This window comes from Sphaeramia orbicularis, chromosome 12 (assembly GCF_902148855.1).
Source record: "Sphaeramia orbicularis chromosome 12, fSphaOr1.1, whole genome shotgun sequence".
Classification (NCBI taxonomy): domain Eukaryota; kingdom Metazoa; phylum Chordata; class Actinopteri; order Kurtiformes; family Apogonidae; genus Sphaeramia; species Sphaeramia orbicularis.
This window is the reverse complement of record NC_043968.1, coordinates 29,553,995-29,574,638: the sequence shown is the minus strand read 5'-3', so window position 1 is coordinate 29,574,638 and position 20,644 is coordinate 29,553,995. Positions and strand designations below refer to the sequence as shown.

Sequence of the window (20,644 nt, the reverse complement as noted above, 5' to 3'; positions counted from 1 at the left end):
GAGTCTCCCTTTTGTTCACATGATTGATGTGTCATTTTGGAACAAATTTATTCATATTATCTTCCTGTGGTTATTCGTTCAGCTCAAGTAAGTCTTGGAATGTCTCGCTCAATTTTCAGTCTCCAAAATGTCAACAACAAGTGAAGAAAATATGCACTTTGTCCCCTCCATGAAGCAGACCTATAAAAGCTTTGAAGGTGCAGTGGTCTTGGACACGACCATCCCCACTAATTGTTCTTTTTCTTACTCACTTTAAAGTTCCTCAGCAAACACTGCGCTGTTTGCAAGGGTCATCTTTAAAAGGTAAAAGACAGCAGAACAGCAGACATTCTTCTTGTATTGTGCAATATGTTGAGTATTTATCCTTCAAATTCCAATCTGATTATTCCAAGGCACTTCAAAGACTCTGAGTTTTACTGTGTAAAATGTGTTCTTACGTTTACTCTTCAGTAATTATTGATGTCTTCATTCTTATTCAGAGGAAAATGCTTTTAAAGACTCTTTTGAAATCACTGTCTCAGCCTGTCTTGAGAAACTGCACTAAATGTCACTATTAAAATGTTCATTTTGGTATATTGACATCTTCTTTCATGCTACCACATGAGGGCGTATTGAGATACACCAGCAGAGCATTACAACAAACAGCAGCTGGATGTTTGAAGCATCCACTGAAGGAGCACTGAGCAAAATAATCAAACACCAGTGGCACAGACCTTTAACCTCACTGCAGATGACTGGTTTGTCAATGCTTGCATGCTTGAGGATAACATCTTAGATGATAGAGATTCCATATATTCTGTCTCTCTCTTGTTTATTTTGTAGTTTTTGCAAATCACAAGTATTTAGAAACATGAATATAAATGAATAAATAAATAAAACGACTAATCCACAGAGTTTAGGATGCAATTGGCTTTTTTCTTGTGAAATGTGTGGCTTGAAAATACTACAGCTAAACTTGTGCCTTTGAGACTGTACATACAATGTCCTTTACAGTTCTGAAGTTAGAGGTGGGTGTTAAAGTGGCATCACTGAGGAGACTGACTGTACCCAGAGGTGGAGGTGTACTAACCCCTCTGCATCTACCAGCTGGTGGGCTATGATTAAGTGGTAGTGTTTAATTTTACGAATCAGAAGGGGAGAGAGAGAGAGAGAGAGAGAGAGAGAGAGAGAGAGAGAGTGGGATGCGGGACCGAGCGTTAGGGGTGGGGACACGGTGGGATGCGGGGTGCAGCCTCATCTCAGGGGCTTTTAGAGACGTGAGCGGCACGTATCTGACAGCCGGAACCCCAACTGCCCCCACCCCTCTCTCTCTCTCTTTCCCACCCAGTCCTCTCTCTGCCCAGGTGGCAGAGCGCACTTCGGCCGTGGGATGCAGCCTCTCATCTGCAGCACATGGACAGCGGAGTTTGGAGCAGCCGCAGCGCGCCACTAGCTGAACGCACCATCGCTCAGTGGCGGATAAAAGAGACGATACTCCTGCGTTGAACTCCCGGTCTTCAGATATAAAGGATATATTTATTCACAGCCCATCCTCTTTACCCTTCTTCATTTTTTCATACAGCAGGAGAGCAGAACAAGTTGTGTTCAATGCGCAACCATGCTCATCATCTCATCTCGCAGTGCGCTGCTTTCCGTCTACTACCCGCAGATCTTCCTCATCCTCACCAGCGGTAGCTACCTGTAGGTTTCTTATATCTTACTCAATTTCATCATTAGAGATCGAGTGTAAGGCCACAAACGCCCAGGTGGCTGTGCGCACATTACGCACCAGGTTTCCAGGTCGTAGAAGTGGATAGTAAGGGGAGATGGCAGGTGCAGGTGTGGAAAGGACAAGTTTGAGTGGAATTGAACATTTTTTAAACATCTGGTTTTAAAGTTCCTAAATGAACATCTTTCTAAAACAATATGTTCTAGATGGCAATTCAATTACTCTGGAAATGAAAAAAAAAAATGACTTGGAACATCCAGTTAATGAGTTTTAGGAAAGTGGTTAGGAAATGCGTGACTTCTGTCATTTAATCATTTTTATTTTATTCCACAATGGAATCACGGGGCTACAACGGAACATGTGCTGCGGCTTTTTCCCACCATTTGGACTGTTATGCCTTTCTTGGTTAAAAATGGTCATAAATCGACTGGTTATAAAACGTGAATTTAGAGACTTGAGTGAATGAGGCCAAGATTTAATCTACCTGATTTTTACTAGTTCTAATATGTGCACAGCTGATGAGATAACCTGCTCTGATGGATTTACACATTACACCAGAACCACTTTGTCATAGGAGCACCTCGTCAAACAAGAGCTGTAATGTGAAAGCAGCATATGGAAAAGAGTAATATTGCACTACTTTGTGCGCTGCCTGTAGGCACAAGCCAATGTAATGAGCTCTTTCTCATGGCATTAAAAGACCCAGGCCCTCACAAAGTGAGTGATTGCTGCTCCATTCATGCTTCTCATTCATAACAAGGGCAGGTCCTGAAAACTAAAATAGATGTGGTGGTTGATTTTTTTTTCTGCAACAGAGAGAAACAGACAGAATGTAGTGATTTAGACCCATTTCTATAAATAACCTTTTATTCTGTTTCTTTATGAAGGTCTCAGTATTACATCTGATGTAATCTGGAGTCCAGATAAGTGATACAGAGTTTGCACAGTCTTCCCATTAAAATAATTTCTGTGTTACAGAATTGTCTGGAAAACTACTGATAATGTTAGTTAAAACTTCCTTTACTGTTCATTCAAAAAAAAAAAAAAAAAAAGACAAAACACCACACAAATGGACAAGTGTTTGAGAAAATGACATCTAGAGGTAACCAGTGCACATAATTTAAGCCAAACTAGATAGAAGAGTCTGTTTTCCATGGCTGTAGATGTTTTGTCACTACCTCTCATGGGCTAATGTCTTACCAATACCTGTCTGACTTCTTCTAGGGCACTATCCTCTGTGGTAGCTCTGGGTGCAAACATCATCTGCAACAAGATACCAGGACTGGCCCCTCGTCAGCGGGCCCTCTGTCAGAGTCGGCCTGATGCCATCATTGTCATTGGTGAAGGTGCCCAGCTGGGCATCAACGAGTGTCAGTACCAGTTCCGTTACGGCCGGTGGAACTGCTCGGCTCTGGGAGAGAGAACTGTCTTTGGACAAGAGTTGAGAGTAGGTCAGTCTGTTTGCATCTGGTTATCTTGAACTGTGTTATCAAAACTGAGCTTCTCTGTCTTCTACAAGTTGTTTTAACAGTTTTCAATCTTAGAATAGACAGGAGGAAATAGGCACAACAGAGTAAGGAGTAGTATGGAAGGAAGGGTGAGATGGTGTTGTGCATGTTGTCCTACAGGACACACAAGGATGCATTTGAAGCAGGGATTGTAATGTTGTGCAACCATTTTTTAAGGTAAAGAAAAAATATTGGACTACATACAGATGTTTCACAGCAGTTGGTCAAGTCCAACTTAATTTGATGGAACAACTTCAACTTTTTGTCTAGATCATGTGTGATCAGAGCTGCAGAAATCTATACAACTTTTATGATGCATGTGGTCTAAAGTCAGATGCTATATTCAGCTCAGTGATTTGACAGACTGGTTTTGGCAGATGATGGGCAGTGAAAAGGCAAAGCGCTGCCACAGTAGGTTGATTCAATAAAGTGACTGACTTTGAAATAGGTGTCAAAACAATTACTGAAAAGAGGCAACCACTATGAAGTCTGCCACATTTATACTCTTAAGAAAAGCTGAATCCTGAATCATTGTGCTAGTGTGAAACCACACTTGCAACACACTTTGTCACGACAGAACAACCATCAAGTGAGTGTGAAGCATGATCTAAGACTTATCTGGGTGTGCCGTCCTCTCAGAGCCTTCGTACCAAATCTATAAAATCTGTAAACACACAAACTTATACATATTTCTGGATGTAGCCAACATTCTTCCCAGTTTCATTTCTCACAGAAGCCTGTTTGCTTCTAATGTGAACCTCTTATATAAATTGTATTTCAGTCCGAGATGTTTTGTTGCGGTCTTGCTGTGGGTTTGGATCCATGTTTAATCTAGCAGCTCTGGGAGCAATCACTTTCTTCTACATGGGAGAAAGGCAGACAGATGTCTGGATCCCTTTATTTCTTTTGTCAGAGGAAATGTCTCTATTCTCTTGTGGTGTGTAAACGAGCTACAAGAGACAATTTGGACCCTGTTTTGTTCCCTGTTCTCCCAGTGAGGACAGTTGTAGCAGTAAGAACTTTCTGGAAGAATAAATGTCATTATTTATGTATAAAAAATAATTAGGTTTGCAACTATGGTGTGGAAAACATTTAGCCTCTCAGATTATATTTAATCTTTGTTGGGAGTCTGTCTGATAACAGGGTTTGCTATTTGTTATTTGTCCATTTTTGACATTTTTAAAACTGGAAATGGGAGCCAGGGTTGTACCCCCTCTCATGTGGCAAACGTACCACCCATACCACTTCATTTGATTGACCTGCCGGGTCTGTCAACTAATTAGGCAATGAGAAAGACCAGAGAGATTCATGCTAACCACTAATTGAAGTCAGCTACAGCAACTGGATGGCAACAATGGAACCCTGCATGCACTGCCGTACAATCAAAACAAATCACAGTGCAAGGAGATGGCTGTTTGGCTATTGCACATGCCTGATGCCTTGAAATGCTCACCATACAATATATCTGAAGGGTCATGGATTTCGCCTGATGAGAGAAGACTTCAGAGTTTGTTATGAGTTATGGACCAGGGCAACCGCAGGCCCAATGGTTTCTCCGAGTGAGTTTGTCAGGTTGGAAGGGAGCCATTAGAATCGCCTCTCCCAGAGACGCCATGCATTAATACTCTGGGCTGTTGAGAAGAATGAAGGCCCAGCATTATCCTGATTGGAGAGGGAGGATATCCTATTACACAGGCCGGCTGTAGTGCCAATAAATTCATTTCTTCTCCACGCCATAAATATAAATGTGTTTATTCTGAAGTTCAAATGGTGACACACAAAAGCTTGGAAATGGGCACATCTCAGTCAAGCCTGGCCACAGATTATTTTAACATGCAACGCAACAGTATCATTTGCTATAATAATGTGGACCGCCTAAGACGGACACAGAATGACACTTAAGCTGTGTGAGAAATTCTATTGATGTAAAACAATAAGGCCTAGCAACTCCATGGGTCTATAAAAAGCTCCTCTAGTCTGCCAGTAGATGTCACTTATGTTTCCTAAATTTCTAATTGTTCTTTTAACAGTGACAAACTTCTGAGGCACATCAGATGGAGAAACACTCAACTACAACATTCTAGAATGTGCAGATGCTCTTCATTGTCAATACAGTCACTGAAGCTTTATGTTTATAATAAATCAGTAGTGAGAGACACACTTCAACAGCTTAATGAATATGGGAGTCAATAGTACTGTAGTGATGAAGAAATGGCTACATCATAAAACAATAATGAATGGAATCATTTCAATACCAACTTCCAATTCAATAATTCAGTGGTGGCTATCTTAGTCTCATAAGAAAGCCTTTTTACAGAGTGATAAAGATGAGGTTCAAAATTTTTATCTACTTAAAATTAACATCAAGACCGGTATTTAATTCTTGCATTCTTTCAGTGGTGTGATTACAAGTACTAAGAAAAAAATTAAATGTTACATTCACACATCCTTCGTTTTACTTCAAACAAACTAATTTAGATTGTTCTTTATTCTTTTTAGGCAGCAGGGAGGCGGCCTTCACGTATGCCATCACTGCAGCTGGAGTTGCCCACGCAGTCACGGCAGCTTGTAGTCAAGGCAACCTGAGCCAGTGTGGCTGTGACCGCGAGAAACAGGGCTACCATGACCAAGAGGAGGGTTGGAAGTGGGGAGGCTGCTCAGCTGATGTTAAGTATGGTGTGGAGTTCTCTCGGCGCTTTGTAGACGCACGCGAGATCAAGAAAAACGCCCGCCGGCTGATGAACCTGCACAATAATGAGGCAGGGCGAAAGGTAACTGGAGCAAAATCAATCAACATATTACTGATCTGGTGTAATCTGATAAAGAAGAAGAAATGTCTGAACTCGAATCATCTTAAAAGCATTACTCAAGGCTCAGCTCTTACTTGTACAAGTGCATAACCTGACAAAGTTCTCTGACACCAGAGTGCTTGGATGCAAGTGTAAAGGACTATGTGAACGGCCGGCATATGACAGAATAGGACTGGGCACATACAGTTGCCAGATGGAATTGGGCCATAGCTGTACAATCTATTCACTGAATTAAAAAGCATTAAGTCTGGATAGAGGATATTATTGCAAGTCTCTCTCTCTTCCTTTCTCAGCAGTTATACTTTTGCACCAGCGCACACACTGAACTAACCACAGTCAAAAGTAAACTGCTCTCAAATGTGTTGATTCCCTGCCATGTAGGGATGGACAAAATTGCAGATTAATGCGCTGAATAAATAAGTTACAAGATGCTCTAAATATGAGTGGAGTTACTCAACCATTAGTGTTCCAATCAAATAGTCTCAATTATTGATATCAAGCCAAGTCACAAAAAAGTCAGTCAAGAGGGGCCAACGTCACCTGTCAACTTAGCCATCTGAAAATATTTGTATGACATTATAATATAAATGGGGCTCAAACCACATTGTAATTCTATATATGTATGGTTGCACAAAAGCCCTGGTCAGTTTTCTCCGGCTGTCACGCCATTATGTGGTCTGAAGAAAGGTAAAGTTAATTAGAGACTACAGTTTTGGGCTTTGAGTTATTTTCCCCAGGTTTTTGACACAAATTTGGCATACTGGTCAGAGTGCTGAAAGTTGAAGTGTCCGCAGAAAGCCCAGCTCAACAAGAAACACTTGAAGGCTTTGCAATTTCTATTTACCTTTTCAGAATTAAGAAATGAATGTACAATTTTACACTGATCGTTTGTGCTGATGATTTGTAGCTGTTAAGTGTATTAACTTATACAGACCTAATCTTTGTTCTCTATGTGATCAGATCCTAGAAGAGAGGATGAAGCTGGAGTGTAAGTGTCACGGTGTGTCTGGCTCCTGTACGACTAAGACCTGCTGGATCACCCTGCCAAAGTTCAGGGAGATAGGTTACCTGTTGAAGGAACGCTACAGTGAAGCGGTTCAAGTAGAGCCAGTGCGGGCCTCACGGCTCCGCCAACCCTCGTTCCTACGGCTCAAATTGGCTCGGGGCTACCAAAAGCCCACAGATACAGACCTGGTCTTCCTTGAGCGCTCGCCTAACTACTGTGAAGAGGACACATCCACAGGAAGCACAGGGACACGAGGCAGGCTGTGCAATGGCACCTCCACCTACACAGATGGCTGCAACGTGATGTGCTGTGGCCGAGGATACAACACACACCACTACACGCGTGTCTGGCAGTGCAACTGCAAGTTTCACTGGTGTTGTTTTGTCAAGTGCAACACCTGCAGTGAGAAATCAGAAGTTTTCACATGCAAGTAGGAAATCGTCAAGTTGGAGATGATGATTAAAGAAAGACGTGGGACAAAGGTAAGGGGATATGACAAAATTGGACACGGAGTTTAAAGTGAAGGACTTGGAAGTATTTATTCAACATTTTGCACATTTTGACATCCTTTTTGGAATTCTTACAAGAAATAGACAGAAAATAAGTGGCAGAATTTGGGAAAAATGGACATGAACATTAAGTATATTGTATTCTACAAACATGTCGCAGAGGAGAGGATTTGGCATTCAGCAAAGCAAAATGAGGACGATAAACATCTACACATCTTAAAAAGACGTAACTTAAAGCCTTCAGAAGAAGAGAAACTATCGCTGGATCTCAAGAAGGACTTTTTTAAACAACCTAACTGGAAATGCTAGAAGAGCAACGTTCTTCTGACTGCCATTGAAAAGGACAACAGCATCTTGAAGCTCTAGTGGATTCTGCTGAATATCGAATGATGGCAGTGGAACACGTTTAACTGTACGTTCACACTGTATTCTGTTTGAACACTGAAAATAAACAAACTTATTTATGTAAAATATCTTTCAAACCTAAGGTCTTATAGGACAGATAGCAAGACAATTGCTTTTTAAATTGTTTTCTCTTTTATGATCTTCAGTTACCAGTGACACCCTTCAAGCTCTGAAGAGGCTATTTTTAGTAATGTGGAATTGCATTCACAGCCACTGAGCAAAAATATTTAGCTCCTCCTCTGCTGATTTTTAATTTTTTTTTTTTTTTCTGACTATCAGTGGCTTATTAAGCTATAGATAAGTTATTTTTCTTTTGCACTTGCTTAGTCACATTCTTTCTCTATTTCATGGAACATCAGAAAGTTGGACGGTGGTGCTGTCCTGACAAATCTCTCATGGACATGTTCTCCCCCTGGGCCCAGAGCCTTTGTTACACCAAGAGCCACAGAGGCAGAAAATACTCTCATACTATTTTAAGCAACCAACTTGTCAGTTTGAACGGCGCTTTCCATCCCAACCATATTCATTGTTTGCTTTGCAGAGGGCCCTCAACTTTTAACAAAACCATGTAAGCCTCATTGGAACTCCATAGAGGTGCAATCAGGTTCAGATACATCGAACATTCCAATGAACAGCAGAGACATGGAATTTCACATCGTGGCCTCTGCTTACACAAGGCCTTCCAGCGCGGTTTAGGCCTGCTTCGGTGGATGGCATGTGCCCTAACCACACAGAAGGGGGTATGAGAGGATCAAAGGCCTTAAAGCTATTTTTGGACAACACCCTTAATGTATTCAGAAATGTTTATTTAGGCTTTATATAACGTACTAAACAAGTTGAAGAGTATATTTTTATATTTTGAGGAACGTGGCACTTTATGTCATTTATAGATGGAAAGACAGTCACTATTTACAATTGTTTACTATTGTCATTGTATTCAGATTTGAGAGCTATAAATTATTTGGAATTTGTGTCTTTGATAAAAAAATTCCTAAATTGTAAATAATCCACATGTTTTTATCAAATTAGCCCAGATTGTCCATTTCAATAGGATCCTTCACAATTCAAAGTAGCCAATAGTCATTTATCAAGTCATCAAGTGTTAGAAAGTCCAGGGAAATTTGTGGAAACCATTCACTACTGTACATGCATGGAAGTTGTGAGTACATTAGAGGTTTCAGCAACCCACTAAATGTGCAGCATTAGAGATTTCAGTGTTTCCAGTTGTTATTTTAGAACTTTCAGCAACAAGGACCATCTCATTGCTTTCTAAAAGTTAGAAATACAGCTTAAGTTCCTTTATTTGTTATATGGCAAAAATTAGTTGACATCAATTACAAACAATTTCAGTTTTTTTTACCAATAAAATTTGAGCATCCTTTTAATGCCTCTTGAGTTTTATGTCACATTTGACCTTTACTGATCTTATATGGATCATTACAAAAGCTGTTACTTATTCAATATTTTACAGATAAAGAGAAAATATTGATTGCCCAAAATATGAGCTTAACTTCCTGAGGGTTTTGGTGGTGTGAATATTGAACCTGAAGGCACAAATACATGATATTACAGCGTAGAGTATCAGCGTAACAGACACCGATATGGGAAACACAAGAACATACTGCCTAGACTGATGTGGTACAAATATGTTAGGAGGTGAGCAGATAGCCGTAGCCATGCCACCTCATTCAGCCCGCACAGCCTCTTTCCTGTGGGGCTGAAAAGCATTGCAGCCAGCCAGTCGAGCGCAAGTAACAGCTGTTTTGTTAGCTGTCTGAAATCCTGGGGACCGGAACCACATAAGCTCCCTTCACTATGCAGGCGGATTGAGTGAGAGTCCAGCCGATTGTTTCAATACATTTTGTCATTAAAAATCTGAGGCAGAGAAAACAGGGTGGAGCAGGGTGTGGGCAGGCCTGTAAAGCACTGCATTGTTAAGGTGTCAAGACCATTCAGCTTATCCAGCAGCGGGAGGAGCAGGGAGGGATGTCATTCTGCAAACTAATGCTTCTGGTCTGATTCACTCACTCATTCCCTCATCGGACTCCTGTTTTCATCATCTCAGTGCATTGTCTACTGATCTGAAATCAGCATCACTGATCAACAGTATAAGTACACTAGACATGCAGCAAAATACTAAGTACTACCTGAAAAGTTATGGAATTCTTATTGTTTACTATATGTTTGCTCAAAGGGAAGAGAAGTAGCGTCTGGCTTCACACATGAGCACAGTGCTTTTAGCTTAAAGATGGGTAATAATCTATGTTGCATGCCAGGAAGCATCCATGCCCTATTTATCTAAAGAGAGAAAGTGGTGTAGGATATTGATGAATACATTTTATTACACTGAACAATGCCAAGTATGGAGCTCATTACTTTTATAGCGTTATTGGAAGAAGATGTGCAAAAGCAGGAACAAATATAGCGGTGGCAGGAGGCCCAATCTGCATATTGTTGGGTCACATCCTACTTTTTATTAGTAGTCAATACCTGCAAATTTTCAGAGTTAGTGTGAGGACTGAGAAATGGTGGCATTGCAATGTGTTTGATTTGCAATATTTACAATTTGATGGTTTGTTTGTTTTGATAAATAGTTATTCACAAAAACCCTGAACTCCAAGAAGGTCTTATCTCCTGCAAATACACCACCATTTAATTAGGTAAGGCAGGAGGGGGTTCTATCATGTTTTGATCATTCTCTGTTTTGTGGTTACTGCTGAAGTCACTATGGGCCTGGGATTAAACCCTAACCCCTGCTGGTAACATCAGTGTCTGTGAAAAGTGAAAAAAACAGACACTGTGGTGCTCTTTGTTTTTGGATTAAACCACAAAGCTGCAGCTTTGCCAAAAGGTACCAGCATGTGCTTGCCTCTCACAAACTCTTCATTTCTAAGACTCAGGTCAAGACAAAACAAGAACTCCTGAGGTCTTGACCTGTTCTTTTATACCAGGGCAGACCCCATGAGTCTTTTGTGTATCAAGAATACCTCAAGCCCCATCTGAGGATGAGTGCCAACATTACTGTGGTAGAGAGACAAATTCTATGTACTTGGGGTAATATGTAGTTTAAAAGCGCCTTTTCTAATCTTTTTTTTTATATACATCTATTAGCAATTTGAATTAAATACAAAACTTATGCATTAAATAACATATTGGTGGTTCACCCGTAGGTAAACCTTGTGCATGTACAACATGTACACACACAAGTACATTCGTTTGCACATGTACTTTACTCCTTTCTGAAAAACCTGCTTCTGGACTTGAGGATCTCCTTCTCCTGGTTGTCCTTCTGGGGTTTTCACGAGTCCTTCATCACAGGTTTTAGCAGCAAATTTCCATCTCGCTCTTCCACCAGAAATCCCAGTTCCCTGAGTGCAGAGTAGTCAGCATTGCCACGACGTTCCAGGGAGGCAACCACTTCCTGATTCTGTGTGTTGTGCTCTAGAAGGTTTCTGATTGTGAAGATGGCCCACTGACTGATAACTAGTACAGTACGTTAAGGACAATAACTACAACAGTAACAAAAGAAAGAAACATACTGCGATTTCTTCAACTACCAACTGATGAACAAAATTAACATGTCAAAACTAGACACCTTGTAGTGATTGTAAGCAGCTACAACACAAGAATGTGAATCAAAAAACAAATGCATAACAACAAACAAACACACGTAAAGGTTGGACTCAGAGGTGAACAGGACAGTACAACTGTTTTAAACGTCAAGCTCATAATGTCAAACTCATGAAGTGCCTGGTATTTGCCTTAGGATGCTGAATATGCAGATGGTCAAACAAATGTGTTTTGCAGACAGGTTATGTTTTGGGATACAAAACATTTTTAACTCACCCCTCTCACATTTCCCGCATAAATCCATAAACAGTGTCTCATTCTTAACCTCTCTCTGAGCAGAAACAAATACTGACACCTCCATGAAAAAAGATGGAAGGAGTAGTGTATGTGGACAAAGACTCAAACTATTGACCTGGGAAAGGAAAAAATAAGCACAATACCCTTGTTTCAGTGGGTAAATACTGACTTTCCGCACGATGCTCAACCATTCAGAGAAGAGCATGTGTCCAGTGGTGTACTCCAAATGAAACACAGTTTAGATGTTCTATTGCAACAAACTCCAAAAAGTGACTAAACCTAATCTCCCCTAGTCCCTCTATTTGACGTTTTGCTGATAATGTCCACACCAGTTGAAAAAGTCAGTGAGCACAGATCATCTGCTTTTAACAGAGTTGGCAGTTTTTGGGTACACTAGTACAATTTAATGCAACCTAATACAAAGTAATTTAATGAATGCCGGTTTGTAAAGCCTTACCCTGTTTTTGTTGACAGTGTGTCAATGTCGATTTAACTTTGTGGTAGCTCTGGGGGGAGGCATTTAGAGGTAGTGTTTAAAACATCCTATCACACTCATGTATGTAAATTGACACTGACAAAACAGTAGAAACATGTATCAAAATGCAATCTAATCCAAAAGCACCAACGTGGCCTAAAAAGCTTACCTTAAACTCACATGATCCTCTCTGACAATTTCAGCTAAAACTGAACATTACAAGCTTCACAAACCATAACATCACTGACAAGGTCTGAACGCACTTCAAAACAAAAACTAGCTTTAACTAACAACTCTACAGACTTTATTAATTAATTCAATCAGCCAACACTATTAACCAACTGCATAAAAAACAAAAAAAAAATGTCTCGTGATATTGCGTGAAGACGTCAGGGGCTCTGATTGACCATTGGCAGATACAGCAGCAATCAGGCTTGATTGAAGCAGCAAATCCTTGTGGTTGCAGACCAAAAGGCTTTTCCATGCAAATGTGCTAGACAGATGCAGATTGACAAGAATGGCTTCTAAGTTTAATTAGTAAACAACAATACAGATAATTGTGAAGCTCATGAACATCAGTATGCACATATCTTGCTTTTTCATCAATCACCAAATCCTGTTAACAAAGGATACAAGGGTTGTTGCTGTCTATGTTGCAATTGTCCAAGATCAGAGTAATGCCTCCCAGTTCTCTCACCTGAGAAAACAAATTCAGCAAGATGTTAAAAACTGAATGAATAATGCGTTTCACTCACTTGGTGTTTATTTTGTGGAATTTTCTCCAATGAAAATTCAGCACTCTTTGTGGAACAGTCATTTAGTTGATGAATTTCAAACTGACAAAAAGGAAATCAGAAAACCTCTATTTATGAAACAAAGTTTTTGACAGATTAGGATCTGAAATTATTATTTGTGTCACTAGGTATTGCTTTTCAACACACTTGATTGGCTATGTCCGCTATGGCCTGAAAAAAAACCCAACATGCATACCAAGAGCACAAACTATCCATTCTGTGTGAAGTCAGCAAACAAAGCCCTAGTTCTGAATTAGGAAAGCTACAGTCAAATGTACCATGTTTATGTAGTCGCTAGTCTCATTTTTAAAATAAAAACAAATGTATATAAAAGCATTACATACATTGTGGCTGAAAATGTGATAGTGTTATTTAGGTATCATGCAGCATTCAAAACTCAAGAAAAAATAAACAATCATTGCAGCATGAGAGGGTCAACACAAAATATCGAGTGGAGCATGCCTTTAGCAGAGCCTCACATCCACGAAAAAGCAGTTGTGTGGTCACAATGGGGTGATCTGCTCTGTGTCATGTGTCTGATTCTATAGGCTTAATTATTCTCATTCCTTGCTGTTGCCCTCCTGGTGCCATTGTGGTTACTTACTGGTAGGAACACCAGAGAAGACAGTGCTGAGTTTCAGAAAGTGCAAATGCCATTGAAACTGTCAAAGAAACAAAGTCGCTGACTCGTACAAGCACTCGTGTCTGCATTTTCCACTTTCAAAATTATCGTCTGAAGTTGCTTACATTATGTCCAAACCCATAAAGAGATGAATAACAAGCGACTGGACCCTGACTTCAGCCCAGTATATGCAGTTCAGCGCTTTACATGCACATCTTAAATTACAATCTCTCCCAAAGGTGAACACAATGACATTTGGTTTACTGGAAGAGATCTTAGTGAAAACAGATATGGGGTGATTTCTGACCACTGACAGACCACAGATCAGCATCCATAAATATTACAGAGAGGCCAGCTGAGGGTGGCCATCCCACAAGCATTCCACCAATCTGTTTCTATTAAGTAGGACCGAGACGATATTGGGCCACAGATACAGTCGAACTCCTCACGGTCCCGTTTATTATCTATCTGTGCTTTTCTTAATAATGAGATGCTGACAGATGGCAATGGAGAGAAACTGATAACATCAGGAGACAGAGCAAGAAAGGAGGGAGTGTTTCACATTTCAGAAACCAAGTTGTCGTGTTGAAAGAACATGGAAGCTTGCATAGAACACACAGCCTTCTGCTCCATTAGATGTAACATTCATCTGCACTCTTTGTGGAGATCATGCATTCTAACGCATGCATGGGAGCTAATAACTAGGGCTTGTGATGCACTGTAATAATGCTGATGTGGTGAGGAAATAAGTCTATCAAAGCAAGGCCTGGGGCCCCCAAAGCTCTCACCCTTTTCTTGACTTTTTCCCCCCATTGTGTTAGACAGACAAAGCATACTCAGTAAATCCAAAGAAACCAGAGGGTTAGAAAAAAAAGATAAAAATCTAATGAATAACAAAAACAAACAACACTGGTTGTCTTTTTGTAAAAACGGGTTCAGGGTTAGATTTACTCATTTGTGAGAGCTGCAAAATTATCAAATTGTAATCACATCATCAGCCTGTGCAATTAGATTAGCAGAAAAAGCTGAAATTTAAAGGTCCACAGTGTGTATGATACAGGCAGGATTTGGTGACACCAAGCAGAAAAATACTATGTAAAAAATGCTAAATTAAATTGGTTGAATTTATTGTTTTGGAAATACAATCTAATTTAGGTTTGTATGTTTAACTTGGAAAATAACAAAATTATTTTGGGATAGTATTATTAACGTTATTTTTGAAATGTTATTAAAACTATCAGTAATATATGCATTGATAATACTTGACAATGCAAGAAGAATCAAATAGTAATTTGCATATTAAATTGCAAAATTATCCATAATAGTCACAATATCAAATATAATTTGTAAATACTGCAATGATCATTGATGTTTAGCATTTGCAACCTTAGAAAAGTATTTTGTTATAGATATATAAAAAAAAAACACAAAAAAAGCATAAAAACAAAAATGTGTTACTTACAACACATTTCAACTAATTTACGTTATACGCCCAGTGTGGTCGGCATTCATTTGAGCCTTTAGTTCACTAATACACGTTAGTTCTTCTCTTGACGAGACCAATCTGCAGGCAATTAAGATGTTAAATCAGCATAACTGTTTGCCATTCATGCTTCCGTCAGTTCATCTATCTGTCCACATATCCATTCTGTACCTTGTTTTGGTTGTTGGTATTGTTATGACACAGGTTTCCAATCAGCCTGATGAGGTGAGCCTTGAAGCTGATGACAGGAGAGAAGGAGGAAGAGTCTCCATCTCCACTGAAGTTCTGAGCAGCACTGAAAATATTCTTACTGGCTTTTCCTATGGCGTGCACCTGTTCCAGGAGTTCTGCAGAGAATATGCAAAGGGTTAAATGTGTGAAGGCAAACAGAATATGAAGACACCATGAAAAAGAAACAAAGTTCATGAAATCTCTGATTTCACCCAGATATAATTACTTAGACAAGTTGTCTATATAACAAATTAAGCAAATATCTTTTAAACATGTTTGCATTTGTATTCTCTTATGTTGTGTCAACATTAGTCAGACCTGTGTATAGGAATTTTCATTTGTTTCCCATGGGTGATTTAATGGGGATCTGGATTTTACTCAGCGCTGTTTCAGCGAGTGTCTAAAATGTTAAAGCTGACATATTTACCATAGGAAGGCCAAATCAGACCCACAGACTCCACAGTTGCGAGTGTGTGTTTTCATTTACCAACAGTGTTCACTAGAAGGTCAGGATGGTCCTGTAAAAACATGAACTGCTTGCGGTCTGAAGTCATCTCACAAAGACCATCCAACAAGCTAATCACTGTCAGTGCCTCCTGCAGGACCTACAAGGGATTGCAATCAACAGGTGGCAGCCACATGAAACAAAGTCTGTCTTATGTGAGTTAATCTTACAGAAAGAAACATGTCCAACAAAGTGTCATGTTTCATCCATTTTCTGTTTTACAACTGCAATAACATCTAAACACACTGAATATAAAAAATGGCTTAGTAAGACCAACTTAGTAAAAACATTCTTTTGGAGTTTTAGGCCTTTAGAGACGAACACATGAAGATCATTATCTGTACCGTATCACTGGATGCAGAGCCAGTGGCAAGTGTCAACACAGCACCACAAGCTTCCTGGAAAGAAGAGGCCAGGAAACAAGCAACACCAGAATGGATACCACACTCCTCTGAGTCCTCGTCTCTTAGCTGGGCTAAGAGCAGTTCTAGCAGAGTCACTCTGAAAAACACACACATCCACATTACACTGATATTGATAGTTCATGTCATGTTATGGACATCACTATTCACTGTCTTGCAAGTTTACTCTTAGTTTTTCAGTAATACTAACTGTTCTGCTGTGACATAAGGAACTCCAGAATAAATAAGGGTCTATGTGTACAATACATCATAAAGTATATTTCAATATCCATCATTTATCCTCGTGGGCCTGTTTGTCATAATAAAAATGAAATACCTGTCATGATGAGACATCCCAGAGTACATGCTCTCCACCAGAGCTGAAGACTGAAGGAAGTGCTGGGTTGCAATGAGCACCCTGTAAATTAATAAAGTATTTTAAAACACTGCATACAAGCACCGAAAAGCTGTCTATACTTGGAATTACATGTTCTTTTGTGAATTCAACTATCAGAGACACACACACACTTACGTCCAGTCCAAGTCAGGGTGGGTTCTACAGAGTTCCATCACCCTGAGTGCAAGCTGGATGTTTTGTGGCTCTGCCAATTTTTCTACTTTGGCCTCATCCAGGCATGTGTGGAGGACCATGGAGGTGTAGTTCACTGCTTTATCATTGGCAACACATAGCAGCTGCCTGTTCATTAGATTTAATTGAGTTAGTAGTAGGAAAAATGTGATAAATGATGCTAAATTATTGCTACAAACATAGTAATAATTTGCCAGGTGTTTTTCTGTCTTTTTCTCTGCATTTGCTTGTTGTATGTTGCTACTGTAAAATTTCCCCACAGTGGGATAAATAAAGTCACATCTTATCTTATAATTGAGAGTATGTTTCTAATATGAGTCAAAGCTTTAATTCTACACACTCATGTTAGCCTGCTTCACTTTAAACTTAGCCTTTTATAAAGTATGAATAATAGTGACTTGACAGTTCATACTGCTAATGTAGATGCTACATTGCCTCTACTGTGGCACAAAACTTACAGAAGAAGATGTGGGAAGGTCAGCTTCCAAATGTCATCTTTACACATCTGGTTTCCCACAGCCAAGTTACCAAGGAACTGGATTCCACAACAAAGTGCTGGAGGACAGATGATTTTAAAAACATAAGTACTCATGGAAGAATTATGCAGTCAGTTGAAATCAACTGCTATGCTGACATTCAAAAGTCCATATTAGGACTCACGTTCAAATATGCCATCACTGTTCTCCAAGTGTTTGATCTGAAGGATGTTTAGGACTTTAACTGATACATCAATGAAACCAAGATCCCTGGAGAAAAGACAGAATTAATCCTCCCATAACTTTTATGTGTCCTTGTGTCTGTGCATAATTTCATTGATTACTGTAGACATCAAAGAATAACAAAAGCACTTTAATATACTGCAATTGAGAAAGCTAACAACATATAGCTGTCATTAGTATATGTGGTGAATGTGCCAACAAGGTGATATTTAAACTGTATATTAATTAAGGTGAAATGGAAAACTTGTCAAATTTGAATCCACTTTAAATATGTTCAGTCATTTCCCTTTGTGGCTGTATTACCTGAGCAAGCACTGGTTGCGTGTGCTCTGGACACAGGAGTTCCTCTGAGCCCTGAAGCACTCAGCTGTCAGCTGAAGTTGCATAGTTACAGACTGCAGGTCCTGCTTGTCCCTGCCGGCAGTGTGCAGCTCATCATACAGCTGGGTTAAAACCTGAAGGAGACTGGAGAACTCAGCCTCCGTCACTGTGTCTCTGAGGACAAGAAGTTAGATTGATTATAACAGTCTTCTTGCATCTTAGTCTTTAGTGCAATAATTAGTCTAGCTAAACCAGGGGAGTCACACATATGGCCTGTGGGCCAAAACTGGCCCACCAAAGGGTAGTTTAGGGGCCACATTCAACCCAATTTAATCTCAAGTGGGTTGGACCAGAAAAATAATATCATAATCTAAAATAATAACTACAAAATTTTCTGTTTAAGTGTAAAGACCTTATATTACATGAAAATGTTTACATTTATAAACTATCCTTTCACAAAAAATGTGAATAACCTGAACAAATATGAACAAACTGAAATGTCTTACGAGAAGTAAGTGCAATTTTAACAATTTTATGCCTGTTACTAAATGTCTTGTGTATTTGTAGATCCACTGTTATCTGTAAGTTGTAATGCACATGTGTAAATGATGAGGGGTTGGAATTTTAAAAGCAATGTTTCTTCCATCCCCTTTTCAAACCATGAGTGTATCGGCTGTCCAGTTGTTGTCTGTTAAGTGTTTAACTGTGGTAGCAGGTTTGAAATAAACATGTGAATGAACGAATGAATGAATGAATGAATGAATGATGAGACATGTTAACATTGCACTTATTTTTCTAAGAGGTTTCAAGTTATTCATGGCTGTTTTTTAAAGGATGGTTTGTTGATGTAAGCATTTTTATAATGTAACTGTTTTTTTCACTCTAAAACATGGAGGAAAGTTTGGAGTTGACGTTATTTATAGGTTATTATGTTATATTATTATTTTACTGGTCTGGCCCACTTGAGATCATATTGGGCTGTATGTGGCCCATGAATTTGACACCCTTGAGCTAAACCATTCCTTTCATCAGCTGTGCCTGAGCTATTTCTGCAATGAGTCTGCAAAGAGTCAAACAATTGACTAAAACTAAAAAGAAGGTTCCTATAGTAACGACAACATCCACATTTACCCAGAGTCAAGTTCAGAAGAAGAGTTCATGATCTTGTTGGGAAAGATGGCTTAAATTAAACTGAGGTTAGAATGGGTTAAGTTAGCGTTAGTTGACAACTGGACTCGAGGCTAAATTAGCCGGTAAGCTAATATCCTCACAAACAATTTACAAAGTCAGAAAACAGTTTCACGGTACCTGCATTCTTTTTCTCGTAGAGCTTCGGAAAATGTTTTTAAAATCTGCAAGTGTTCAGGGCAGTGTTTTTCTTTCAAAATGCCAGCGATAGAAGCCGACATGTCACCGATAGTGCTGGTGGAAGCTGCCATGTTTCCTTACTTCTTGCGCATAGGCGGGACTTCCGGTTAAATTTTATCATCCTATTCGTCGAACGTAGAGTGAAGGCGGAGTCTGAGCATGTGCCGCTTTGTTTTCAGTGCCAGTGTTATAAAGTAGCAGGAGAAGATTGAGATTGAATTTCATAGATTTAATGTTTTCAGGGTTTTGATATATCATAAATTATTAATACATGGAAAAAATATATAATAACACACCAAATTTAAGTATAAAGTAGCATATGTTATTGTGTTTTGAGTAATTGTTTTTTACTGTTCATACAACCAAGTAAAACATAAAATTCATACTGGTTTTGATGATTTTCAAAGTAATAAACAAAAACATCATGTAGGGAACTCTGGTTGAACTCACTGGTGGCAGAAAACAATGTAATTTGTGGGTCTAAACAGAAAAACTGAAGTAGCATTATCAGCTCAGTCTTAAGCAGTACACTCTGTGTGTATAAACATTGCAATACACTTCATATTTCAAGGCTGATAAAATTCTGCAACATATTTCTAAAGTTTTGAAGAGCATGTAACAACAAGCAGTGCAGTTAGCTCCAGGTCAACACATGCCTCCACCAGAAGAGACTGCTATTTAATTTCAGTCCACAACATTTGTCCAAAGCTGCTTCTCAGTTGAGGCGGTGGGAATGTGGAATTATTTACTACATAGTATCAGATAATGTAGATCTCCTAAACATTTTAAATGTAGTTTGAAAAAAAGGCATGTAGTCGCTGATCCTAGAGACTATGAACATGGTCAGCAGTAGAACTGTGTCTCTGGCAAATGTGTTTTATTAATGAAATGTTTGATTTTATGAATTGCTAACAGTGTGTTTCCTTTAGGGAAAATGGTATTAATTCATGTTGCTGGTGCTGGGAAAGGTATTGTTGTTTTACATCATAGTGTTTTATGTAATAGTTTTGTTTGTAGTATTTACTGTATTGCATTTATCTTAACATGTTAGAGCTTGATATACAATACGACATATGTATTGTGTACTGTCCCTGCTGAATAAACAATAAATGAATTAATTAAGTTGCATTGGTTGTGATACACCTTGTATGTTTAGACTGAAGCTACATTCACACTGCAGGCAGAAGTGGTCCAAATCTGAGTGTTTTGCCTATATCTGACCTATATCTGAATTTTTGTATGACAGTCTGAAAGGCACAATTTTATTTTATTTTTTTTTCCAAATCAGGCCTAAGCCATTTTCATATGTGGTCCTAACTCAGA

The 20,644-nt window shown here is 39.2% G+C and overlaps 2 protein-coding genes across 2 annotated transcripts; one reads left to right on the top strand and one right to left on the bottom strand.

Annotated features, from left to right (window-relative positions):
• The first annotated feature begins 1,597 nt into the window (after positions 1 to 1,597).
• On the top strand, positions 1,598 to 8,199 carry wnt7ba (wingless-type MMTV integration site family, member 7Ba). Its single transcript, XM_030149342.1, has 4 exons — positions 1,598 to 1,680; positions 2,933 to 3,159; positions 5,716 to 5,987; positions 6,987 to 8,199. Exons 1-4 carry the CDS (start codon positions 1,598 to 1,600, stop codon positions 7,464 to 7,466), a joined length of 1,062 nt encoding a protein of 353 aa, XP_030005202.1. The 3' UTR covers positions 7,467 to 8,199.
• atxn10 (ataxin 10) lies at positions 8,166 to 19,399 on the bottom strand. Its single transcript, XM_030149341.1, has 11 exons — positions 19,262 to 19,399; positions 17,936 to 18,127; positions 17,574 to 17,659; positions 17,372 to 17,468; positions 16,857 to 17,021; positions 16,662 to 16,742; positions 16,268 to 16,424; positions 15,906 to 16,023; positions 15,359 to 15,534; positions 12,922 to 12,985; positions 8,166 to 11,429 (listed from the first exon to the last, which is right to left on the bottom strand). The coding sequence occupies exons 1-11, from the start codon at positions 19,390 to 19,392 to the stop codon at positions 11,245 to 11,247; spliced, it is 1,452 nt and encodes a 483-aa protein (XP_030005201.1). The 5' UTR covers positions 19,393 to 19,399; the 3' UTR covers positions 8,166 to 11,244.
• Positions 19,400 to 20,644: the final 1,245 nt, after the last annotated feature.